Source organism: Sesamum indicum, linkage group LG13 (assembly GCF_026168435.1).
Source record: "Sesamum indicum cultivar Baizhima isolate 11 linkage group LG13, ASM2616843v1, whole genome shotgun sequence".
NCBI classification, from domain to species: Eukaryota; Viridiplantae; Streptophyta; class Magnoliopsida; order Lamiales; family Pedaliaceae; genus Sesamum; species Sesamum indicum.
This window is the reverse complement of record NC_142669.1, coordinates 9,536,283-9,563,303: the sequence shown is the minus strand read 5'-3', so window position 1 is coordinate 9,563,303 and position 27,021 is coordinate 9,536,283. Positions and strand designations below refer to the sequence as shown.

The following is a 27,021-nucleotide window of genomic DNA, read 5'->3' as shown; positions in this document are numbered from 1 at the left end:
GGACTGAAACAATCCCCTCGACAATGGAATAAAAAATTTGATGAGTTCATGTTATCTTTAAATTTCACTAGAAGCCAATATGATCACTGTCTTTATTTCAAGCATGTGCATGATTCCCCTATATTCTTGGTATTATATGTCGATGACATGCTAATTGCTAGTCCTAGCTTACATCTTATATCTTCTTTACAAAGAGATTTATGCAAAGCTTTTGAGATGAAAGATCTTGGCAACGCAAAACAGATTCTTGGTATGAATATTGCTAGAGATAGAAAACAGTTTCTCATTTCTCTGAATCAAAGATCATACCTTTCAAATGTTCTTAAAAAATTCTCTATGGAAAATGCAAAACCCACCTCTGTCCCCCTGGCAGCCCATTTCCAATTAAGTAAAGATCAATGCCCCAAAACAGTTTCAGAAATACGAAAAATGGAAAATGTTCCTTACTCTAATTTGATTGGTTCCATTATGTTTCTAATGGTGTGTACTAGGCCTGATGTAGCCTACTCTATCAGCTGTCTTAGTCGTTTTATGTCAAATCCCGGTCCCCCACATTGGGAAGCCTTGAAATGGTTACTAAGATACTTACGAGGATCCGAGAACATTGGGATCATGTTTTCTAAGCATTCAAATGATACTCGATTGGTAGGCTATGTGGATTCGAATTATGCAAATGATAGAGATAGCCGTAAATCCACATCATCTTATGTCTTTACTTTTTATGGCTCATGCATTAGTTGGAAATCCCAACTACAACATATTGTTGCATTATCCACTACGGAAGCTGAATATATTGCTACCACTGAAGCTTTCAAAGAAGCTCTATGGCTTGATGGTTTGATAAAAGAAATTGGCTTCTCAAAAGAAAAACTTGTTATCTTTTCTGATAGTCAATCTTCCATTCAACTGTGCAAAAATCCCGTCTTTCATGATAGGACCAAGCATATAGATGTAAGGTTTCATTTCATTAGAGATATTGTAGGGAGAGATGTAATCAAACTTGAAAAAATCAGCTCTGAAGATAATCCTGCCGACATGGGCACCAAATGCCTGCCCACTGAGAAATTCAGTAAGTGTTTAAAATTACTACACTTAAATCCTGACTAAACCTCTGCTGCTTTTAGTCTTCTGTGTTGCAGGTACACTCACGGAGAACTTGTTTTTGGCGATGATGAAAAAGACCAGATCCAAAACCCCTGACCTACCCATTGGGTATTTGGTCCACGGTGGGGTATGTTGTAAATATGGCCCAAAACCGGAAGCCCAAACTATAAGCCCACAACTCACTTGGAGGCCCACCCGACTACCCGATCCAACCCGACTACCCGACCCGAGTACCTCACTTATATACCCTCTTCTCTCAAAACCCTAATCAGTTTCTTCTCTCTCTCTCACCTCTCCTCTCCCTCACTCCGCCGATTCACTCTCCCTCTTCCTTCTTGCCGGTTACCGCATGACGGTTAGAATAGCCACCGTCCGGCGGTTTTCTGAAGCCAATCTAATGGCTTCAAGAAAACCCCCAAACGGTTGTGTTCCTTCGGCAGTTACTTGAGACTTTCTATAAAAGGGGATTTCCCCCTTTCCGCTCGGTGCGCGAACTGAAATCTGTTTTCCGATACACTTTCCCCTTGCCTTATCTCTGTGATATTCTGTGTGTGGGTTTCCGGGTATATTGACGGGTCTTTGTGATTCGAGGTGTTCCTTGGGTGGTTCGGGTGGAGTAGCCGTGAGTTGTGAGGGCTGGTTTGGGAACGGTACTTTGTGGTGACCGCGTCCCGTTTTCTCTGGATCTGGCTTTAACCTGAGCCATTTTCAAACAGTGCTTTTATATTTCCTTTTCGTTGTATTGTTTACGTTTCCGCAAGTTTCTCTTTTCGGGTTGTATTTTAAGGAGTTTATACTCCAATAAGTGTTGTAATAGTTGATAGGATTTCTCCGTGAAACGACGAATACCACTGGAGGGTTATACCCTACATGTACATTACATGATGTAATTTTTCGCTCAATGATAAAGAATATATACTTTCTTGCACTTAAACGAGCCTATTTTCCAAGACTCAAGAACAGAAAAACAGCTAATACCAATCACATATTAAATATATAACTATATATATATACATGATTATTTGGCATCCATCACATTCGAAAGTTTGAGCAACAAAAGATGGTGGACTGAATTTTAATGCTATGATTTTTATAAAAAAAAAAAAAACATAGGAAGTTGCTTACTGTAAATAGAAAAATTCTTGTCTGAATCAGATTTTGTCGAATCAATCTGATTTTCTTAAATTGTACACTAATTACACAACAATTATAGTGTACTTGCGATATGATTGATTCAGGTCCGATTGAGCTGGGTTATTTTCCAAGTAAGTTTCATCATTCGGAGTGAACCCTTGATACATCTTTGCTCCCATTTGGAACTGTACTAGACAAGTCTACACCACCAAGACTGGAATTGCTTAAGAAATCTTTGTACCAAGTAGCAGACAGTTTCGGAATCCTGTTTAGTGTTTGCGGATCGATGCGGTAAATTCCAAACTTCAAGCTGTATCCGCTTGACCATTCAAAGTTATCCATCAAGCTCCATATGAAATAGCCTCGCACGTCAGCCCCGTTCCTGCAGATTTTGATCGAAGACTGTGGCGATTAGCATTTCAGTTCATGTAATGAGTACACAAATTTTTAACTAGATGTAGCAATGGTATAGAGCCCGCACGACATTTCAATGAAAAACATGGCCTACGATATGTATTTGTTTCAGTAGTGCAGACGATCAACAATATCAACGTCTACTAAGCCTAATTTTGAGTCACGTCATAGAACTTAAGTACCTCATAGCTTGAGCAAGAGATGCAAGATACAACTGATGATAACGGACTCTCTTGACATCATGCTGGTAGATGTCGTCTTCGTTGGCCCGGAGAGCAGTAACCTGGAATTGAAATCAGTACCACAGTGAAAAGAGAAAATGAATTAACTGATCTGTATTACTAGTAAAACGGGTTCTAATCATCTTTCGTATAAACCATCCACCTTTTGACCGGCTTAACTTTCAAATTGGGAATGTCATACGACAATTACATCACCACAGTATGAGTCATCGACTTTTTTTATGCATAGACAAGGCAAGCATGCATAAAGGAAGACGACTGCATGCAGATATTTACCATTTTCAGTGACAAACATTGGCTTGTTATGGTACCTCTCCTTCATATAGTTCACAATATCTTCCATGCCTCTCGGAACCACAAAAAATTGAGACATTCCTGTCTGCACGAGGAATGAGCAAGAGTATTAGAAACATGGACTGCATATTTGGTAAATGGTAAAATGTCGATCAGAGATGAAGTATCAGAATTTGTACTGGTTCCCCAATTGGAACGCCATTGCGCTCTCCAGTAGTGTAGACAAACCCACGGATCAGTCGGTCGCTACCTAGGGTATAAACAGAATCATTGCACACACAACTGGAGTGGATACAATCCTTTGCATAGAGTTCGCCGTAGTGGTTTATCCCCATAAAGTCTATGCTGTCTCTTAAAAGCCCTCTCTCTTCTGAAGAAAAGCTTGGTAATTCGCTTCCATGATAACGCTTCATTTCTGGAGGGTAATCCCCAAACACGAGTGGGTCCAACATCCTTTTCAATGAGAACACAGAACATGATCTATCATGATCAGGAAAAACAGAAAGCTTTGTTTCTTATGTTGATTTGTAACACTCACCAAGCAGCATTAAAAGCTAAGGCCCTGTTTGCAGCTTGGATATCATCCTCAAAATCTCTCAGTGGTGTGAACATGTATGCACAGACGGTGATGCCTATTACACCATTGACTTTGGACTGCATCATGATCACTTAGTAGGCGAGGAGAACGAAAAGATTTAAAACTTTTAAATACACATATGTTTGCATCATCTTTTGAGGTTATTGAACAGATGCTTACCTTATACTGCTCACGATACAATTTAGCCGCTTTGGCATGTGCCAACAACATGTTGTGCATCGCAATCAAAGGCTCAACATCTGAATTCCCACCGGCACAGTGACCGAAAGGAGACGAACAACGAGCCGGAGGGAACATTGCACTTTCATAGGCCATTTCTGCGAACACGTTGGGTTCGTTCATAGTCATCCAATACTTCACTCGATCAGCGAAATGCTTAAAACATGTCTCGGCAAAATGGACAAACTCTTCCCTGTAAACCAGATACATTGCCCATTAACCAACCAGCCCAATGAAATGAATCCTTGTAGAAAATCAATCAAAAGACGGACAATTATCCAAGATGATCATTGTTGAACAATATTCTTGGCTTTTACACTTTACTTGACAAGCTCGATTTAGCGAGTCAGATAACGAAAACTGGATTCATATACTTACTGCATTACAGAACTGAGCCAGCCCCCGAATCGGTCTTCAAATTCTTGAGGATATTCATTGTGGAAAATCGTCACAAAAGGCTGTATACCTATATTCAACCTTATCCAATATCAACTGAAAAAAACTAGTAACTTTAATCGAAGGGGTTGAAGCATTGGATATCAAAGAATCACTACTTGGCATAGTACCTCTAAGTAGGAGATTATCAATAATACTGTTATAGAAGGTGATGCCAGCTTGGTTAACCCCACCAAGTCTCCCTCCTATAACCATAATCAGAGAGATACTTGTCAAGAATTACAAGCTAAAACAGCCAACCAAGAAAGGAAATTTGAAAAGGTACATACTGGGAAGAACTCTACTCCATGAAATCGAAAAGCGGTAAGCAGTCAATCCAAGTGAATGCATTATCTCAATATCTTCCTGTGATTCATTAGTGGAAATTAAAGAAACAAAAACATAATAAAATCATCTTTAATCCTAAGATAAAACTGTCAGTGAGGCTAGGTTGAATTTATTCAGGGAACCTGAGGCCCTTCTGACCGTTAAGTTATAGGTTTGAACCACACCAACATGCAAGTGTTTCATTACTTTCATAGCAGTCGTTGGTTGGTTTGCTGTACCAGTGATTAGTGATTAGTCATAAATATTTGATAATGATAATTGGTATATCGATTGTCGAAGCTTAAATAGCAACCAATTTGCTCAAATGATTCCAAGATGAAACTAAAAAAATGCAGGGTTATTACCATGTATCGATGATAATGATCATTAGCTATATCACCAATCGTCCCATCCGCTATAGTACCTGAAAATCTCAAAGCACGCCAAAAGTCAAACTCCACAGCAACAAACAGGCAAGAACAGAGGATCAAATCAAGAAACTCAGGTTTATCACCTTTAATCCGACAATAAACATCCCAGTTGCTCAAGCCTTTACCGTCTTCAAGAACTGCTCCTTCGATCTTAACAAAATGGAGACAAAGACAACATGGGTCCAAGTCCATTTTCTTGAAAAACATAAAAAAAAAAAAAACACAGTGGTTGAAACAGAGAGAGAAATCACAGACCTGATATGCAGAAGTGGAAGCTCCGAAGAAAAACCCATGTGGAAAATCCGACCTTTTGATGTCAACTTGTTTTTCAGCTGATGATATGAGCGCAGATAGCAGCAAGATTAAGCAATGGGAGACGAAAACCCATGTCATTTTCATATTCTCTATTCCTCTCTGCCTCTGTCTTCGGCCTCTTTGAGCAACTGCAGAGTGCAGAGACATGTTTGTCCATTTATAGAAACAAACTTTGACCGTTTGAGCTCCAACAGTTTGGCAAAATGGCCTTTTCTGAGCATGGGTCAATGGGTCAAAGTTGCATTGATAATATTGATGGCGTACTGTTCTAGATTAGTCGCTGCATATCAAAATATTATCCAATAATAGAAAATAAATATCGTAAAATATTCAAAAATATAAAAAAAAAATATTTAAGTATCATAAATTACTATATTATATAACAAATCAAAAATTTTATCATATCAAACATCAATAACATTAAGGACTAAAGCCAATTTTCGTTCTTTATTTTTGTTTATTTCTCGTTTAGGTTCATTAACTTGTTCGATTTCGATTTAATTTTTTTATCTTTCAGATTGTGCTTAATTTTAAGACAGTTGTCGTCGGAATTTTCATTAAGTCGCCGAAAAACGGGACATGGGCCTCAGATGATCTGTTAAATTGTTTTAATTGGCTAATATTGCATTACATGGACACATTACATGAATTTAAGAAAAAAGAAAGAAAGAAAAAGACATTGAATTAGTCGCCACGTCAGAAGGTGAGGTGGAATGGGAGGGAAAACATTTGCCACTCGGCATCAATGAAGAGGAAGGAAGGGATGAAGAGCAAATAGTGGAGGATACAAGTGATTCCTGTGAGGATGATGATGATGATGGATTGGAGGATGTTGTGGAAAATGATGGTGATCTGGATGAAGGTACGGTGATGGACCTTCAAATTCTGTTTTTAATCCTCAATCAATTTATGATCTAATATTTGAAATTGGGATTTTATTTGGCAATAAAAAAGAGTTTAAAAAGTAATTGCAGTCTTATGCTATTCAAAAAAAGAAGTGTGAAATTCATTAAAATGGACAAAGTTCGGATACATACACAGTGTGGGAATTGTGAATGTAGATGGAAGATACATGCAATTAAAATAAAGGGTGAAGAAACATTCCAGATCGACCTTTTGCAGTCACATCATTCATGTCCTAAAATTTTTTATGTTGAAAATATGAAGACGAATTGGCTAAAAGACAAGTACTTGCAGAAGTTCAAATCTGACAAGAAGATGTGTTTAAAGGAATTTAGAGTGGACATAATAAATGAACTGAGGCCAGAAAGGTAGCATTGAGGGTAATTCGAAATGACAGTATAGTAGGTTGTAGGACTACACAACTAAGATAAGAGCATCTTGGTTCTACTATTACTTTAGGGATTGATCAGCAGATGAGGGAGGAAAGATTTAACAGATCTATTCATGCTTTGGGGCTCTGAAGAGGGGGTTTAAAGCTGGTTGTAGGCCTATCATTAGGGTGGACATGTGCCATTTGAAGTGGCCTCACGGGGGCCATTTTACTTATAGCAATTGGAGTAAATCCGAACAACAACTTATTCCTAATTACTTATGTAAAAACTTATATTATCCACTATAAAAATTATTTTTACCACAACCCACAACTGTTGCAATCGTGATCAATGATTAATTATTATGCCTATTTATTTTTAATGATGATAATTTTTTTTTTAATAAAAATGGTAATGCATTAAGATGGCGAATCAACCAAAGCCAAAATACAAGCTGGAGAAGGCAAATGTCTAATTGATTTATACGGAAAAACCGAATGGTGTTTAAAACAATTTAGAAAAAAATTAGGGTAAATTGCATAACACTCTCTGTATTTTGGTGAAATAGCAAGAAATCTCGAATGTGTTAATTTTATAGGCAAAAAATTCTCTATATTTTATAAAATATAACAAAAGAAACCCTCACCGTTAGAAACTAAAGGAGAGTGTGTGGCACTGGCCTATTGAGTGAGTGGGTCTCATTTATTGACACTTTTGAGATTATTTTAAGTGTATAATGTTTCATTTTGTCCATTTCTTTAACATTTAAATATATTTTAAAATAATTTATTTATATTATTATTTTATGTAAATATATTTAATTAATTTAAATTATTTATTGAGTTTAAATATATTACAATAAATTATATTTATATATGTAATATATTAATTTAATATAAAAACACCTAAAACGTATATAAATTTTAAAATTAAAATATTGAATTTAAAAAACAAATACAAATTTAATATACTAAAATTCACATTTTAAATTAAAATTTTATATGCAATATAAAAGTCACTTATAATTATAATAATATTATTAACTCAATTAAATTATTATGAATTTAAATATATTTTATTTATTTATAAATAATATTAATTAAATATTAAAATAGCAAAAAATTAATATGAATTATTTTAAATTTTATTATTTATTAAAAATAATATTTAAATTATTTAATATTTAAAATTTTAAAAAAATAATAAATTACAACAACTTCCCCTGAGTTTTGGCATAATTACGAATACCCTTCCAAAAAGGGGTGGTGTGGCGGTGGAACCAAAACAGTCTAGGCAACGACGGCTTTGCCGTCAAAAGATATATATATATTATATAGTGTATGTGTATATATATAAATAAATAAATAATATATTTAAATTACTTAAAATTTGGACCGTTCATTTTTTATAATTGAAGATCAATGGTTATTATAAGAAGGACATAATAGGCAATTTAGCAAATAATTAATGTTGTTGGGGCTTACCTAATGGAAGGAAAGAGTATGCAATATTGAAAAACACAGGGGGATTTTTGCCTTTTTTTTACCATATGAGAGTTTTTAGCTAAATTTATAATAAAACAAAATAAAGATTAAAAAAATTTAAAATTCAAGGAAATAAAAAATATAAAAAAATCAAGAAAATAAAAAAATTTCATACATTAAGTACTTGTGATCCCTTTTTTATTTTTTTTGTTTCTTGTGGGTTGGGAAGGTTTTAAAAAATGTGAGACAAATGAAGAGATATTTAATTAAGATTGTGAGTTCTTATGTAAAATTATAGGACCTAAAATTCTAATTAAGTTATATGTCTTTTACCTAGAAATATTGATTGCTAATTTAAAGCATTTATTTATTTATACGTAATGGAAATAATAATATTATGTATTAAAAAAACAAGTAATTAACTCGCTATATTTTTAATAAATAATCAGCTAATGAAATTATTCAATGTTGATTGACTAAACATGATCTTTTCCTCTTTGACTATATATCTATATATAAATGAATTCATAAAAAAAAAAATATAATTTTTTTTATTTTAATTCAATCAATAGGAATATTTATTACAATAAAGAATTTAAAATTCTAAAAATTTTGAATTTAGTCAAAAATTGCTCTGCTCAAACTTCAATGTAACCCCTTCAGATATAATAGAAAAGAGATAAATTTAAAAATAAATTGGTAATCTTATACTTAAAAATTAGAAATTTCGAAAATTAAAAATTTTAACGCAAGCAATATGATTTTTTAATTTAAAAAGTTGGTCAAAATTGGCACGGAAAGATTTAAATTTTTCTTTATAAAAATTATAGATTTTTAAGCTTTTAAACTAACAACTAAAAAAGAAATCCAGCATTCTGAAGGGAATTAACAAAATAATATATTTTTTATTTGTTTTAAATTAACAAAATGCCATCATAGTTCAAGATATTATTACATTGATAGCTCATTCCGAGTTTTTTGGGGAATTTTGGGCCCTGGACCCTCACCATTTAAGGCCCACGCCAAATCACAATTATGGGCCTAGATCCAAGAAAATAGACTCGAAATTAATGTGACGACCAGATTTTAGCTTAATGGTTAAGACTGATATCTCATAATTTTATGACGAAACTAGCAGTTTTGCTATATAATACCTATGTATATAATCAGATAGATACGACAGAAATTTTAAAAATAAAAATTAATATATATTATTAAAAGCAGATCAACTGATTAATATGGGAAAAAATTGACAATAAATATGATAGTATATTGAGTGTTCACGGATGATGTGGACCCTTGAAATAAATTGGTGTTTTTATTGGTATAAATATTTGATGCTATCATTAGTATTTTAAAATTTTATATTGCAGTATCATGAGTCGCTCGTTGTGTGTGGGGAGTGATTTTCTTTTTATAGTGGGATACTTACACTTTCTTCTCTTGAGGTTTGGTGTAATTACAGTAGATTTTCTTGATTTAGAAGATTATATCTGGTACTCTTGAGATTTGCTTTCGTCTAATAATAAATCCTTTCATTAGTCAAATTCATTGAATTTATTGATATTAACAAATACCCTCTTGTGTCAGTAAGGAAATATTGATCATGGTATTCGTAATTTTATGGGGTATAGAGTGCTAAATTTATGGAGATAGAGTGTCATAAAAAAAATAAGAGCAAATTACAAGGGATTTTTTTAAAATTTGTTATAATTATAAATACCTTCTCGTTTTTTGAAAAATTATAAATATCCTCCTAAATTATAAGTGTACTAATAAATACTCTCTTGTGACAACTCATATTAATATTTTAGTAACTATTTATATTTTTTTAAATAATAAAAGAATATTTATAATTAAAACAAATTAAAAAAAAAAAGAAAAAACTATTGTAAGTAAAGAAAGCAAATAAATAACTTAGAAGCACGATTAGCATGATTGGAAATATTACGTTTTTAAAGGAGAAAAATTTGTGAGTGGATACAGGCTGTCTTATGATGTCAGGAGATATAATCAGGTGCGGCACCTTTCTGAAGTCAATCCTCCTTTTTTGTGTTGACCTGATGACAGCGACCGTCGATTTATTACCTTAGTCAGATTCTAATGATTTGGATTCTTGACCATACGATTCTGGAATTAAATTCCAGATATGATCTGATGGAAGTATTTGCGGTTTTCCTGATTTTGTTCTGAAAAGGAGGAAATTGTCAAATACCTTAAACAATACATTCCTGGGACTTGTGTCTCTTTTCTTGTCTTATGTTCTTGACTTTCTCTTTTACTTTTCTTTTTTTTTTTAAATATATATTACGTGGGTCACTCTTGAAATTTAATTTAATTATAAATATTTTTTTATTATTTAAAAAATTATAAATATTTTAACGAATAGCCTCCTACAATGGGTTGTCATAATATAATATTTGTTAATTTTAAGAAAATATTTGTAAGTTTTCAAATAACGAAAAAATATTTATAATTATAGTAAGAAGGAACCGTTTGTAATTTATATTTTCTTTAAAATATAAAATTTGGCGGTTTCATCACTTACATGAATTCGGTACTTACATCTTACACTCATGATGTGCATTTGTTTTAGAATGAATTACACTCACAGGTTTGATATAATTACAAATACCTTCTTATTATTTAAATTCTAACATATGTGTAATACCGAGCCAATTTTATTAGATCTTTTGTGGTAAATTATCTAAAATATCCTTTTGAATTATGGATTCTAATATTTTTAATATTTTTTAGAATTTTATAAAATAATTTTATGAATTAATATTCTAAATAGATTATTTACTTTACTAACCAACAACTTTTTTTGAAAAAACAAATCAACAAGGATAAAATAGTAAATTTTACTTCACTGTCTAAGAATTACATAATTATTTTTTATTTAAGGGGTATATAAAATTTTTCAAACAACGAGAGACATTCATAATTATGTCAAATCTCATCAAAGGTAGCTATAATTCACCTCTTTTTTTTTTAACTTTTAAGCTAAATGGCATATATGTCCTCACTACACCAAACGTGAAATACTGACAAAATACTAAATTAATTATTATCTTCACACACTATCAAAAAATAAATAATTTCCTGTATATTGTAACAACTACAATCTAAAAATCATGGTAAATTAATACTATTAATTATGGTCGAACAAAATCGGTTACAAAAAAATAAATTTTGACCATAGTTAATAAATAATTACCGTTGTACATGGCTAATATTTTGATCTCTGTTACATAAGCAATTACGGGTAATATTTGTTACCTTTTCACTTTTAACCAAAATAATTAACTATTACCAAAATTAATATTTCATATTCCCACATGAATTATTATGCTAACAAAAAATTAATAAGCCATAATTAATATTAATTAATATGTCCCAATTATCAATAAGCCATAATTAACAAATATAAACACATAAATTTAAATGGGGTTAAGATCTACCCTAACTTCTTGCATCAAGTTCGCAAGATCCTTGTGATGATAGGAAGCAAATAGAACTAAATCATATTTCATGATATTGCATAAATGTCGATCCAAAATTAAATGTGACATTGCATTGAATTAGTCTAGTTGTTATAACTATAATTGGATTTTTTATTTCAAAATTTGCTCTATTTTTATTTTATTTTTTATGTAGGCATTACACATATACAATTTATTTTAGTATAAAATAGACGACGTAATTTAGTATACGCCGCGTATATATATATTTATGTATATGTATTATAAAATAAAATAAAAATAATATAGTTTAAATAGAAAATTCATCAATATATAAGTATAATTAATTCTATACGGGTGTTATAAGGAAATGACTCAATCAATATCAAGCTATTTAGCAAGTGAATTTCTTATTACTAATTTACATTATTTAATACAAAAATTTTAAAAAATATTTGCTGATATTTTTATCAATTAATTATTTAAAAAATATATAAATAATATAATTTAACAACGATGATATTACTTGCTAATTAATTAGCAGGATATTGATTTTAATATTAAATTTTTCGTTGCTATTGGGTTATTTTCTTGTATTGGGATCAGGTACATACACAGTCTTTTCCATTTCACTTTCCACATACATACGTATAGACTGAACATTCTCCTTAAATATACATACAATATGAATGACTAAGAGATATACCAAAAGTAAATGAATAATATCTAATATAATCACAATTTGAATTTTTTAAATTATAAATTAATACATGTACATGTATATACAGATATATTTTTAAATATACAGATAATGTAAATTTAATACGTAAGTACATACATAATCATGTGTACGTACGTAGATAAATAAATATGTATAATATGAAGTATAATTAATATTAACCTACAACAAGCGTAGCCCGTTTTGAAATAATTATTGCATGAAACTGAGATTATATCATTAATAAGATAGAAGACAAAGAGCAGTAAATCCAATGTAAAGAATATTGCACAAATATTGACCATAAAAATCAAACGTTACAGTTGGTGCAATAACTCTAGTTACTACGTATTACAAAAATTTTTATTTGAATTAGGTTTGGTCTAATTCAAACAAATTAATTATAAAGTAAATATGATTCACTTATCATGTAATTCGTTCAGTTTTCTTAAATTATAGACTAATTACTGGTCAATTACGTATTGTACTTACCATATAATTGGTTCAGGTTTGATACAATTTGGTAGTAAACAGAGTGAGGAAAGGAAAGCAAACGTGGGCTGAATGTAGGAGAAAGATAAGGTCAAGAAGCCGAGAATGTCTATAAAAATCAAAGAAACGTGAACACGAATGTATTTGCAATTACGTAGTACTGTTTGGTTCCCTACGGGACGCAAACACTGCCCAAGAAAGAACTGATCGAGAACTATATTTGGGAGGAATAACAAGAAAACAAACCCCACAACAAAAGCCGCCGGAAAAACCTGGGGATTCTTGCGGCCCAAGACCTCCTCCTCCGCGCGCCGCCAAGTCACCACCACCGACCGCCCAGCTGCCCCTCTCATCTATCATGCATGACATAATATCCCACTATGGGAATTCTTTCTGAGTCATTTATAGCGCACTTTTGACTCTGATCATCAGACAAAATTAATTAAATCGGGTCATTTAATTTTGTGTGTGTGTGTGTGTTTATTCATACGAGGTCTATATATATCACGCAGGGGGGGTTGTTTTGAGAGACGGGTGTAGATTTTCTTGGTTTTTGAGTTTTGAATCCGGTGGTGGGAGAATTGTAGGTAGCGCGCGGCGGCGGAGATGGTGGACGTGGAGGCGCAGAATCTGGCCGGCGACGGAGAAATCAGTCCGGCTATTTTCAAGAAGGCTAATCTTCCCGTCACTCTCAAGGTGTGTGCTTGATGATTTTTTTTCTTTTTTTTTGATTGATTTTGGTCATGCATGCATGAAAATTGTATATTGGAATAAGGGTTTCTTTTTCCCACGTAGAGAGATGATCATGAGCAGTCGCATGAATCCATGGCCGATGGATTTTCATGTGGGCTGATTTAGAGATTGTGGGTTTCTTTTTTAAATAAAGTAAATAAGAATTTGGAATTGAGTAATTACTTCTGGGAAAACTAAATTAGGGTTAATTAATTAGAGTTTTTGGGTAATTTCAGTGACTTGTATTGTATGAATAATCATGTGTTGAGAGATCTATCTATTGCTGAATTCTTCTTCTTGAATTTCTTACAAGAAACTGGCTATACGTTCATGTCGGTTCGAATCTCTTTTTGTAAATTGATGTTTGATTTATTACACCAACGTGGAAACATGTAATTAATAAGCAATAATTAAATTCAGTCCTCTTTCAACCTTGGAACTCCAAAAGATTGTTGTGCATATGTTAACTTGATGATAATCGAAAATGCAGTTTGAGGATGTTGTGTACAAGATCAAAACCGAGCAAAGCGGAAAATTCTTCAAGAAAACAGCGAAATCCCAGGAGAAATTGATATTGAAAGGCATCTCAGGCATGGTCCTGCCGGGTGAAATGCTAGCCATGCTTGGTCCCTCCGGCAGCGGCAAAACGACGCTTTTAACCGGCCTTGGCGGCCGGCTAACCAGCGGTCGTCTCTCGGGCAATATAACATACAACGGCAAGCCGTTCTCCAACGCTATGAAGCGGAACACGGGCTTTGTAACGCAGGATGATGTCCTCTACCCTCACCTAACTGTCACGGAGACGTTAGTTTACACCGCGCTTTTACGCTTGCCAAGAACTTTAACGAAGGCTGAAAAGGCAGAGCACGCAGAAGCCGTGATAGCTCAGCTTGGATTGTCTAGGTGTAGGCACAGCATCATAGGAGGACCTCTTTTGAGGGGAGTCTCTGGGGGTGAGAGGAAACGAGTCAGCATAGGGCAGGAAATGCTTATCAATCCGAGTCTGCTGTTTCTTGATGAGCCCACATCAGGGCTGGATTCCACCACCGCGCAGAGGATTGTGTCGACATTGTGGGATTTGGCTAACGGGGGAAGAACAATCGTTATGACGATCCATCAGCCTTCGAGCAGGCTTTTCTACATGTTTCATAAGGTTCTTTTGCTGTCTGAAGGGAATCCTCTGTATTATGGGAAGGGCTCGAGTGCCTTGGACTATTTCTCTAGCATTGGATTTTCTCTGTCCGTCGCCATGAATCCTGCTGATTTCCTGTTAGATCTTGCAAACGGTAAGTCCTAATGAGATGAAACACGGAATTGAAAATACAGGACTGAACTGACAGTATTCCGTTCTTTAAGCGCTGTTCACTGATAGTTTCATTGTTTTCTAGGAATTTCAACGGCTGATTCGATGGAAGATCATGCAGCTATTAAGCAAACTTTAGTGGCTTCTTACAAGACACATTTGTTGGAGAGTGTGACTGCAGAGCTTGCTGCTGATGATCAGCTTCAGATGGCAACGGACGATAAGCAGTTGAGGAGATGGTCCAACACTTGGTGGGATCAATTTTCAGTGTTGTTCAGGAGGGGAATAAAAGAACGGAGGCATGAGTCTTTCTCCGGCCTCAAAATCGGCCAGGTTCTAGCCGTAGCTATCCTGACTGGACTCCTATGGTGGCAATCCGATATTAGTCATTTGCAAGACCAGGTAATCCCAGATTGTTATTTTCTTACATAATGTGACATTGCCGAAACAGATTATGAACTTGCATATTGCTGAATTATTACATTTGAATCAAAAGAACTGATGTTTAACTGTCCTTAAACGAACTATCGTGTTTGAATTCGCAATGCAGGTGGGGCTTTTCTTCTTTTACTCAGGATTTTGGGGCTTCTACCCTCTCTTCCAAGCAATCTTCACATTCCCTCAAGAACGAATGATGCTCGCAAAGGAACGGTCTTCAGGCATGTACCGTCTCTCATCATACTTCATGGCGCTGACATTAGGTGACCTGCCAATGGAACTAGTCCTCCCTACCGTTTTCTTCGTCATAACCTACTGGATGGCGGGCCTAAAACCCGACCCCAGGTGCTTCTTCGCAGGCCTGTTCACTCTCCTCTACAGCGTGCTGTGCTCCCAAGGGCTCGGGCTTGCTCTTGGGGCCGCAGTCATGAACCAGAAATCAGCCACCATACTTGGATCAGTAATCATGCTGACATTCCTACTAGCCAGCGGATACTACGTCCAGCACGTGCCCGCATTCATAAGTTGGATCAAGTATATCTCGATCAGCCAGTACACATTCAAGCTCTTGCTGGGGTCCCAGTTCAAGCCCGGTGAAACATATCCTTGTGGCAACGGCAAAACTTGTCTGGTTGAGGATTTCGGGATGATCAAGCCCGTCGGGCTTGGCGGGCATGCCATAGCAGTGATTGCCTTGGCTGTAATGCTTGTGGGATATAGGCTGGTTGCATATGTTGCTCTCATGAGAATTGGTGTTACAAAGAAATAGACTGGTTTTGTGTTGGGGAACTGCTATTAGTCATAGTCTTTGCGGAAAAGAGTTTGGTATAACTTGAGCCTTTGGACGGCTCATTAATTTGTTTTTTCGTTTCGTAGACTGTGGTTCGTTTTTCTTCCGGACGCAATAATCTATACTATTTATAAAGTATCCATCACTATCCAGTACGTTCTCATTTGATCTTTTAAAAGTATCTGAATTATCAAAACTCGTTTCGTTTTCCATTCATTTTTGCAGTTATTAATGTACAAAATACTTAGAAACTGGATGCTCAATCCAGAGAAATTCATAGCTAATTTTCAAACCATATATATTTTTTTAATGTATAATTATAATCACACGCGTAGATATTATTCATTATTATTTTTGCAAACATATTTGAGTATGTGATTGCTAGTTTTTTTTTTTTTTTTAAACATACATAGTTCTTGGACATCTAGTTATACAGTTTTATATATCGAATATGAAAATATTAAATAGTATGATTTAAATATAGTAAATAATCCACACCTTTTATTAATTTTAGATAAAAAAAAAAATAGTCAATTGTTTAAGTTCAGCTAAAAACTTGAACCGCCTTGATTCTAGACCTATCCTTCCCTACCCCAACCCCAGCACTATGTTTGGATTAATGTTTTGGATGTTTTTGTTTTGGTGTTTTGGAGATAGAGAGAGAAAAATAGAGATAAGTAAGTATGTGTTTTGAGATAAATGGTATGTTTGGATTTGTGTTTTGATATAATATAAAATAATATAAAAACTTGAACCGCCTTGATTCTAGACCTATCCTTCCCTACCCCAATCCCAGCACTATGTTTGGATTAATGTTTTGGATGTTTTTGTTTTGGTGTTTTGGAGATAGAGAGAGAAAAATAGAGATAAGTAAGTATGTGTTTTGAGATAAATGGTATGTTTGGATTTGTGTTTTGATATAATATAAAATAATATAAAATAAGTGGTGTAGGTTTGATGTTAGGAGTTATTGTTCATTGTCAAATCATGTCTTTTAATATATATATTTAGTAATATATATGTGTATATATATAGTATTTTGTTTGTTAGTGAAATATAATATATATATTTATGTTAAGAGAAGAATAAAAAATAAAAAAAAAGTAATAAAAAAAATTAAATTACAATTGCACACCTAGTGGAGGTGTGCAAAACACAAAAACAAACAAGGTTTTGTGTTTTGGCCCATCTCTAAAATGAGCCAAAATACAAAACCAAACATTGTGCAGTTGTTTCAATTTGGGCCCAATGGGTCTAACTTACAGAATTTCTTTAAAAATGTTTGTTTTCCAATTAATTAATGGATTTTTTTTTTAAAAAAAAAGAAACTGAGATTATTTTTTATAATTATCTAATAAGTTATTATTATATTAAAAATCTACTTCATAAATATATATATATATATATTAAGTAAAAGTCATAGATTTTAAATATATTTATAAATAAAATTTCAACAAGTTGGAACTGTTTGCCTATTTCGGATTCAATCGAGTCCCTAAAATTGAACCGCATTTCCAAATTTGAATTTTAAATTCAAACCCCTTCTATTTGAAATGGACTCAAAGACGGCTGGTCTAATTTCTATTTTGATGAGAAATTTAAAATATGAAAAATTCTATCGCGAATCCGATTCAGTCGAATTTAAACCAATTATATTCCAAATATAATATATTTACTGTATGATTGGTGTACAATTTAAAAAAAGTTTTAATTTGATTCGATCAAACCTGATATTTTTCCTAAAACAAGCATATTCTTAAAGGGAAAACAAACATGTGATCACTCTATGGCATGCCCGGAACAAAAAATGGCAATACAATGATTACAATTAATTTCGGACAAAATTGTCTCCTAATCCTCTTATTTCAGGTAAACAAAGGGTGTAGCAGCTTCAACATCGTTGTCGCAACATCTTACTAACATCCTACCAAACCGAAGCCGGCTTTGGCTTGCGGAATACCACTGAACATGCGCATGCGTGCGGCATCTCTCCTTCCGTTTTCGGTCGGAAAACGAGTTAGGAGCCTGTCTGGGCGCGCAAGATGCTTCAACACATGCAATTTTCATAACACCCTGGTCTTCGCCTGCATCCTTTTGGATTCTCTGTGTCTATGGATTAGACTGAATTTTTTTAATTCAAATTTTATTGCATCCTTTATTTACTTAATATTAGTTGTTGTTGCACGTCATTTCTGTGTTTACATATTCAATAAATTTTTACCTTTTTAAATACATTATAAATAAGAAAGAAATATGTTAATATATTATATTTTTACCAAAAAAAGGAAAAAAAAAAAGAAATAAAGAAGAGAGAAACTAACTTAGGATTATTATCGTCGTATAAAAATATTTGTGTTTTAGTGTGATAAATCGTCATTTTTGAGTGAATAAAACTAACTTTTTTTAATATATATTAGTATAAATATACACGTCATATGTGCAAAAGCTACATTGTTTATTTTATGGTAAATTACATTGAGTTCTCATGAAGTTTGACATAATTATAAATACTTTCTTCGTTGTTTGAGAAACAACTTGATATCCCACCTGATGTTTCATAATATTATGTTGGTGGACTAGAAAATTTCAACTTTGCAATTGCTATATTATTTTTCGTCTTTTTTAAATGAAATATTTGTAAACAAAAATGGCAACTCAGTCTATAAAAAATCTCAAAAAATTTTAAAAAATAAATAAAATTAAACTCATAGTCCGTAAGAACATTTTGATCGATTCACCAATAAAAAATAGATTAAAACCTGAAGGAGACTAATAGGTTGAGCTGGTTGTTAGACTAAAAGTAAAATTAGAGAAAATATTGGTAATTTTTTAAATGACAAGAAAATATTTGTATGTCAAATCTCATGAGAGCTCATTGTAATTTACCTTTTATTTTATTTACTTTTATACTCGTCTCCGTATATATTAAATAGAATCGGAAAGCCACATAATTTGAAATAAATAAATTTTAATTTTTTTTTGTTCAAGTACATGTAAAATTGTCACGTATTCTTACCCTATTGTCATTTATTGTCCTAAGTTTTCATTACATGAATTATATTTTAGAAGATCGATATGAATTTATTATACATGAATTGTTGTAATTGTGTAACGTACACATCTCCACCTACTAAAACTCATCTGTTTGGATTATGCGAATTAGCATGTACAATGTATCTCTTGTTGTCGCCAAAATTAATGAGAAGAGCATTTACTAGACCCAATCTCATTTACCAACTTCAAATTAATTTAATCAAATAAAATTATAAATAAATTCAAAATACAATATTATTAAAAATTATCTCGAAAAAAAAATTAAAATATTTCAAACTCTTTTAATCTAAAACTATTCAAACATTGATAATTAATTTGTTATTGTACACTACAAAAAAAAAAAAATGAGTTTTCACTATATTATAAATTACCACAATCTAAAAAACTAGCTAAACAAAATAAAAGCAAAAATTTAAACTTTTACCACGATTAAACAATATTCGTTGATTTTTAGTCATAGCAAAAATATTTGTCATGGTTTTAGCCATGACTAATGTTTGACCACACTTACAGAAACAATAGTTAATGGCCGTTAAGAAGCCGTAGTGGATTTGCATATACCGTGATTTTCTTTTTTTGAATATAATAACTAATTATAGTGAAAAATAATATTTTTTCTAGTGATAAATTTAAAATTTTTAATTTTTAATTCAATTGTCCAAATACACTATAATACATAAATGTTGTTAAGATGGTTTGATGGGCTAAAACGTAGAGTTGTAAAAGCTAAGGTTTTTATGACATAATTCAATGATTCGGATACAAAATTTTTCTATAAAAAATTTCGAATAATTCGGATATAATACTTCTTTTCAAACGTCTTATAATTCAGGTGTGTATATGTGTGTTGAGTGCATAAGTGAAGAAAACAAGAAAAGAGTTGTAAAAGTTAAGAATTACACGTATTATACGATTATGTATGTACACAAGTTTGGTGCCCCTTGTTGACTTGTATATCCACATGCTTCGGGATACGTACATCTCATTCTCTACATACCCAATACAGTATAATCCAACATTTGTAGTTCAATTGTTCATCTGTATGAGTTTGAATCTTATTTAAAAAAGTAGAGTTTGTTATTTTATAAATATACGTTAGTTGACATAATTGATTTTTAATATCTGATCTGGTTAAATTGGAGCTGATCAATTTATAATATTTGATCCTGTAATAATAGACTATGATGATTATTTTAATAATTTTTCAAATGAATTTAAAAATAAAATACTTTATGATCATTTAAATAAAGAAATGCCCATCTTGTCGACAATTCAGTGCCGTCTATATGAATTTGGATCTGAATGAACTATGAATCATCTGATTAATATATATTGATTATGATATAATATGTGAGGTAATAATAATTAATAATTTATATGAATACAAATTCACGTAATCGACATCGTAAAACCCGTCATGCCATCAACCAATGAGCCCTTGAGTCGCCACATGGACAAGACAAAAGAAAAAAGAAATATCAACTCATCAAACAATTGACGACCAAACATCCTTTGACCTCAAACTCTTTTCAAGTTCAGAGGATCTTGTTACAGTGCAGAAAACAACAAAAATCGCTAGACTCCAAAACTGCAACGTGTCGAAAAATCGTGAGACTGTAACGAACGCGTTTAGCTTTATATCAAAAACAAAAGCTTTCGCCATCCCGACTTTTGGAAAGAAAAAGCAAATTCCGCCTAACTCCAGACTGCACCTGCCTTCTAACCTCTCCACGTGTCCGCACGTGTCCTTCACTCTTCTCCAGCTCTTCGCTCACGTTTTCGCCACGCCCATACCTTGAATTATTTGAAGGATGGGAGAAAAGTTCCGATACATCACATCCACTCCATATCCATACTCCTTTCTTTATCTTCCTATTATTATTATTCTAATAAATAAATTAAATCATATTAAATTTATTAGTGATGGTTTTCAACTTAAGAATAAATAAATTCCATAAAATAATTTTTTTTACGTCAAAATTCGTTGGGATATTATTCAACTTTGATCATCCTAATTGTGTTGCGTACCAGAATTTAAGTGGGTGTTTATATAAATTTATTGAATTAATTATATTTTAGACTCGTTTTGAAAATGCGAAATTATATTTTTCTTCAAATAAGTGTTGAAATCATAGTTACACCTTTTTTGAAAATTTACTTTGTATACTGACCTTCTTTTTTTAGAATTTGGACGAAAAATGCAGACGTTAGCAAAAAATATTGTATAAATTTTTAATTTTACCCTTTATTTAGCATTTTTATATAGTAATTTTGTACTTATGAAGAAAAATATGTAATGATATTAACCCCACTCTATATGTATATTACAAATATATGTGAAAATATTAAATGACGGACAATTTTAGGTATTTTTCTTTGCTACCTCAATATTTTCAGTACAAATCCTAATGGAAGAGGATCAAGTATAAATAAATAATTTTTGAAAAGAGTGTCAGTGTAATTTCAAAACTTTATAATAAACTAGCTATTGGAGTGCACTCGATGGACAACATAATTTAAAATTTTATTTGATTATATGAAAATAGGAAAAAGTGACCAGACTGACATTTTCGTAAATATTTTAATTATTTTTAAATGTCCGTGACGGAAAAATTTAAAGAAAATCGTCATGTTTAAGAATTAAGATAATTATGGTTGAGGGTATTTTAGTTAATATATGTGGTCGAGCATGTTTGTTATTCTAACCCCTCACATTTAATAAAAAGTATAGATGTTTAGAGTTTATAATATATCATTTTCATGTATATTTTTATATCTAAAAAGAGATAAATATAATATATATATATATATATGTATGTTAACATCATTATTTTTTGGGTAAATTACAATGACTTTTCCTGAAATTTTGATATCATTCATTATTTATAAAATTACAAATACTCCTTGATATTTGATAAAATTATTTAATTCTTTGATTGATGTATAAAATTGTCAGTTTTGCCCTTAATGTACTTTTTTTTAAAAAATTAAAATTTATAAAAAAAATCGGATGGGATGGATGGAAAGATTTAAAAAATTATAAAAAAAGATTCACTTAGTCTGTAAAAAATAAATAAATAAATAAAATTATAATTATTAGTTTATAAGGACATTTTGGTTAGTTCACCATAAAAAAATAATAAAAACCTATCACAGACTAACGGATTAGACTAATTATTAGACGAACATTTAGTGTCATCGGGGTATTGGTAATTTTTTTAAATTATGATGGGTTATTTTAATTATGTTAAATCTCAAGGGAGACCTTTACAATTTACCTCTACTTTTCTCCCATTATAAGTATCAAATTATTATATGAAAATGTTAAATACGGATAAAATAAAAAATTTATATCATTTTTTTTGCCAACACTAGCATTTTTTATCCAAACCCTAACAAAAGGTGGTCTAGTGTAAATAATTTATTTTTGAACGGGATGTAAGTGTAAATTCAAAAATTTTATGAAAAAAGTGTAATTTTATATTTTTAAAAGAATTTATATGTAATTAATCCTAAAAAATAATATTAGAAGAATAAATAACTATATACAAATGATGCTCCGGCCAACGATATCACGAATTTGAATCCCGCTATTTCTTGAATCTTTATCTATTTCAATATATAGTAGTATATTATGATAATAATTAGTTGATTAATTACAAAATTCACAAAATAATGAGATTACAACTGACTTTTTGTTCTTTTTGAAATCCGTAATTATATGATTTTATTAATATCTCAATAAATTGAGCAATACATCGATTTCATCAATACATTATTTACACTAGACCCCATTTTGATAATTACACTAGATAAAAAGAAAAAAAAATAATTACATCTATATTTCTAAGTTGGGTTTATTTAAAAAAATAATTCCTATCTTTTAAAATATTATATATACATCCACCGAAAATGTCAACAATGTTCACACAAATCATCAATATTTTTTAGAAAATTGCAGTTATATTTTTTAAAAATATCAATATTATTAGATAAATTGTTTTAGTTTTTTGCTAGATGATTTTTATAATTATATAAAAAATATGAATAATTTATATAAAAAAAATATAAATTAGAGATGTAAATGTAATTATCAACGTAAAAGAAAAAAAAAAAAGAATGTGAGTGTGTATATTTATCGTGAGTTTTGATATTAATTGTCATGCATGAACTTGGCCTAAAGGGCACTCACCGTTTTAACATCGGATAAGGTCGGCCACACGGTAGCGCCAAACACCCTTTACATGGCACATTTTAAACGGTGATGCGGTGGGCCCCCTTCTCTGAAATCGACCACTCTGCTTATCTCCTCCCCTCCTCTTATATATATAATCTCGTAGCTCCTGTTTTCCAGAGAATTAAAAAGAAAAAAAGAAATTCGATTCTTGAAATTTACAAGTTGGAAGAACTCTCTGTTAAGCGGTGCAACCCACCCGGATCATCACTGTGAGAAATGGGCGTCCCAGAAACCGACCCGCTTTCCCAACTGAGTCTGCCGCCGGGTTTCCGGTTCTACCCGACGGATGAAGAGCTTCTGGTGCAGTACCTCTGCAGAAAAGTTGCAGGCCACCATTTTCCTCTGCAAGTCATTGGAGATGTCGATTTGTACAAATTCGACCCCTGGGATCTTCCAAGTAACTATTTTTAGTACTGTTCTTGCGGGTTTTTGTGTGAATATGTGAATTTCTTGGGATGTAATTGAAGTTTCTGTTTTTGTGTTGCAGGTAAAGCTCTATTTGGAGAGAAAGAATGGTATTTTTTCAGCCCGAGAGACAGGAAGTACCCGAATGGGTCGAGGCCCAACAGGGTTGCCGGGTCCGGGTACTGGAAAGCAACTGGAACCGACAAGATTATTACGACGGAGGGAAGGAAAGTTGGGATAAAGAAAGCTCTTGTTTTCTACGTCGGAAAAGCTCCGAAAGGGACAAAAACCAACTGGATCATGCATGAATACAGACTCTCTGAATCTCCGAGGAAGAATGGGGGCAATAAGGTAGAAAGATTATTACATTTTTGCTGTTTTTTTGCAATGTTAATTGATGATCTTGTGATGAATGCTGATGGGAATTGTTTTTTTTTTCTTGTTTTTAGTTGGATGATTGGGTGTTGTGCAGAATCTACAAGAAGAACTCCGGCGGCGGCGGAGGGGGGCAGAAGCCCGTCGTTTGCAGCGGACAGAGTAAGGAGTACAGCCACGGGTCTCCGTCGCAGTCGTCGTGTTCGTCTCAGCACGACGACGTTTTGGAATCGTTTCCGGAGATGAATTCTCTCGAGAATTTTGAGCAGGAAGATCAGAAGCTGATGAATCTTCAGCGATTGGGGTCATGGAACTTTGATTGGGCTACTCTTGCTGGACTGGGCCCTATTTGGGCCGAAGAGGTTCAGGCCCAACATGGTCAGACGAGAAATGGCATGTATGCCCCTGATGCTGTTATGGACGACGACGTACAGACCGGGCTTGTGAACAATCAGCGGGTACACGACTCGGGTTTCTTTCCGACCGGGTTCGGTCAGGGACTTTCCGGATCGCTCGACCCATTTGGAATCCGGTACCCGGCCCAAACGACCCTAGGGTCGGGGTTTCGGCAGTGAAAGTGTGAATGGATACTTTTGGGGTGGATTTGTAATATTAGCATGAGAAGATTGTTTGGGGCGATTGTGTAAATACTTGTAATTCTTTGGGCTAAAGTTTTGTCTTCGCCAGATTGAGGAGAGATCCAAGGAAATATGATTAATTTTTGGGGAGTTAAAAATGAATAATAAATATTCTTGCAGAAAGGAATTTATTATTACAAAAAATGGAAATTTACAAGAAATTCAGAAATAAGAATGTTCATTTGCAAGTTGCTCCTATGTACGTTCATATTTGAAATAAAACAAATTACTTAATAAAACAAAGCAACGTTCAAATTTAAATCGGATTGAAACTTAACGGCAACTAACAGAATGAGTTTATTATTATACGGATATTAAAATATGAAGTATTTATAATCTTTTATATAATATATAACATGTTTTGAATTAATCAATTTTTTAATTCAGTCGGATCGATTGGACCAATAATTCAAAAATTATCGGACACGATTTTCAAAACATCGGTTCAAATTAAAACACTGGCACTGCATAAAAGACAATTTCATGGGAAGCAAACTGACAAAAACAAAATTGAAATATAGAATATGTGAGCCGCAAAATGGCATGTGGGAAATGAATTTGGTATGATAATTATAATCTGAATTTTATCAAATTCAATTCGAATAATTCTAATTTCCACGGGAATATGCTCAACACAATTCTCACAAGAATTTCAGTCCAGGAATTAATATCTTACAGATATTTTGTATTTTTCTTGTTTGAAATTTCTACACCCATCTTTTCCTAGTCTTATTTCCAAAAAAGAAAACAAAAAAAGACATTCTGCATAGGATCTTGACGGAAGATAAATCCTCAATCTTCATTTAAATTTTTTCGATACTTAAATTAGATGAAATTTTACAATAAATTAAGTTGGGTCGAGGAGTTAGATCTCGATATCATATGCATAGTGTTGTCCATTAATATTTATAGAAGATCAATACACCATGAGGTGCACGGATCCATGTCTTTGATGGTAACCGTCGTATAATTTTAGAATCAACAATCTTTAAAACGGATTGGTGGATCCATGAAGTCGCACAACCTGACTCGATTAAAAAAGACGCGATTTTTTATCATTTTAAGGCAGAGGGTTAAATGATATTTTGAAGAGTTATTAATCTATTAAATCCTATCAATATTCATTAGGCCTAACTTAATTATATTTTTAAAAAAAAGATATTATTTGGGCCTTTCCCATTAATTTTTGTTTTGTTTTTCAGTTTTAAAAAAATTAAATTTTGAGCAATTTCAATCTACATTAGAATTAAATAATATTTATTTTTTAAAATGGATAAATCAAATTCTTATTACATCAGGCAAAAACATTACAAGACTATATACTAAATAATTTATAGTAGCATATCACGAGCTGTCGATCAACAAAATAGAAATTCAAATTGTTCAAATTTTCAACATGATCACTCGCAGAAACTTAAATTATGATCTTGACTTGTCAAAATGATGGACCACGAGTGTTAATTAATAATTAAACGGAGATAAAGTTCAAAAACAAGTCAATAGGTCCTAATTTAATTGACGAAGCTGAGACCCTATGATTTTAAAAGTTATGGATTCGAACCCCGCCAGGTGCGTGCGATGTTGTATGATATATAGTAAGAGTTGGTCTAGTGCATAATAGGAGCTGTCGTCTACTGCAATAGTAGGTGTTATCGAGCATGATATGGTTATTGCAATAGTGCATATATATGGTTATGGTTATTCAATAATTTCAAAATAATTATGCGTAATAGACATTTTTAGGATATTGAACCTTACCCGTACCCGATGATATTTTAGAGTATTAGATTCTATCTATACTAAAAAACAAAAAATAAAATTATCCATACTTATTTAATTCCGTTAGGTCCATAATAAGGGAAAAAAACCAAAGAAGAAATGAAAGATTGAATCATCGAAGCGACGCAGATGTAGCGAATTACTAAAATAATCGTCTTACACTGATGAATCAAGTTCAAGTCCAGCTTGACAAAAAAATTTGTTCAAGTTTGACTGTTAAATCGAATTTAAACGAACTTGGTTCCATCAATCTTAATTGAATATCGAATAATTTGATTATTTTTTGAGCGACTGTTGTCGTTTTTTAAACGGGCTTAGATTTTAT

The 27,021-nt window shown here is 32.5% G+C and overlaps 2 protein-coding genes and 1 pseudogene across 3 annotated transcripts; 2 read left to right on the top strand and 1 right to left on the bottom strand.

Annotated features, from left to right (window-relative positions):
- Positions 1–2,173: 2,173 nt before the first annotated feature.
- Positions 2,174–5,659, bottom strand: LOC105177085 (beta-glucosidase 18-like; annotated as a pseudogene). The gene is made up of 12 exons (XR_016063724.1): positions 5,454–5,659; positions 5,282–5,348; positions 5,133–5,191; positions 4,731–4,806; positions 4,572–4,646; positions 4,384–4,471; positions 3,946–4,198; positions 3,727–3,842; positions 3,368–3,641; positions 3,171–3,273; positions 2,835–2,935; positions 2,174–2,620 (listed from the first exon to the last, which is right to left on the bottom strand). The product of XR_016063724.1 is annotated as a beta-glucosidase 18-like (transcript).
- A 7,404-nt stretch (positions 5,660–13,063) lies between these two features.
- ABCG9 (ABC-2 type transporter family protein) lies at positions 13,064–16,360 on the top strand. The gene is made up of 4 exons (XM_011100039.3): positions 13,064–13,641; positions 14,168–14,963; positions 15,066–15,382; positions 15,531–16,360. The coding sequence occupies exons 1-4, from the start codon at positions 13,552–13,554 to the stop codon at positions 16,185–16,187; spliced, it is 1,860 nt and encodes a 619-aa protein (XP_011098341.1). The 5' UTR covers positions 13,064–13,551; the 3' UTR covers positions 16,188–16,360.
- Positions 16,361–23,605: 7,245 nt separating this feature from the next.
- On the top strand, positions 23,606–25,040 carry LOC105177026 (NAC domain-containing protein 72). Its single transcript, XM_011100040.3, has 3 exons — positions 23,606–23,896; positions 23,987–24,255; positions 24,354–25,040. The coding sequence occupies exons 1-3, from the start codon at positions 23,716–23,718 to the stop codon at positions 24,852–24,854; spliced, it is 951 nt and encodes a 316-aa protein (XP_011098342.1). The 5' UTR covers positions 23,606–23,715; the 3' UTR covers positions 24,855–25,040.
- Positions 25,041–27,021: the final 1,981 nt, after the last annotated feature.

What these genes read in the sequence shown, in the direction of transcription:
- ABCG9 (XM_011100039.3), top strand. Translation starts at nt 13,552, where the DNA reads ATGGTGGACGTGGAGGCGCAGAATCTGGCCGGCGACGGAGAAATCAGT. An exon ending in CCTGTTAGATCTTGCAAACG is followed by an intron (nt 14,964 to 15,065) that starts GTAAGTCCTAAT and finishes ATTGTTTTCTAG; the next exon opens with GAATTTCAACGGCTGATTCG. An exon ending in TTAGTCATTTGCAAGACCAG is followed by an intron (nt 15,383 to 15,530) that starts GTAATCCCAGAT and finishes TTCGCAATGCAG; the next exon opens with GTGGGGCTTTTCTTCTTTTA.
- LOC105177026 (XM_011100040.3), top strand. Translation starts at nt 23,716, where the DNA reads ATGGGCGTCCCAGAAACCGACCCGCTTTCCCAACTGAGTCTGCCGCCG. An exon ending in CGACCCCTGGGATCTTCCAA is followed by an intron (nt 23,897 to 23,986) that starts GTAACTATTTTT and finishes TTTGTGTTGCAG; the next exon opens with GTAAAGCTCTATTTGGAGAG. An exon ending in GGAAGAATGGGGGCAATAAG is followed by an intron (nt 24,256 to 24,353) that starts GTAGAAAGATTA and finishes TCTTGTTTTTAG; the next exon opens with TTGGATGATTGGGTGTTGTG.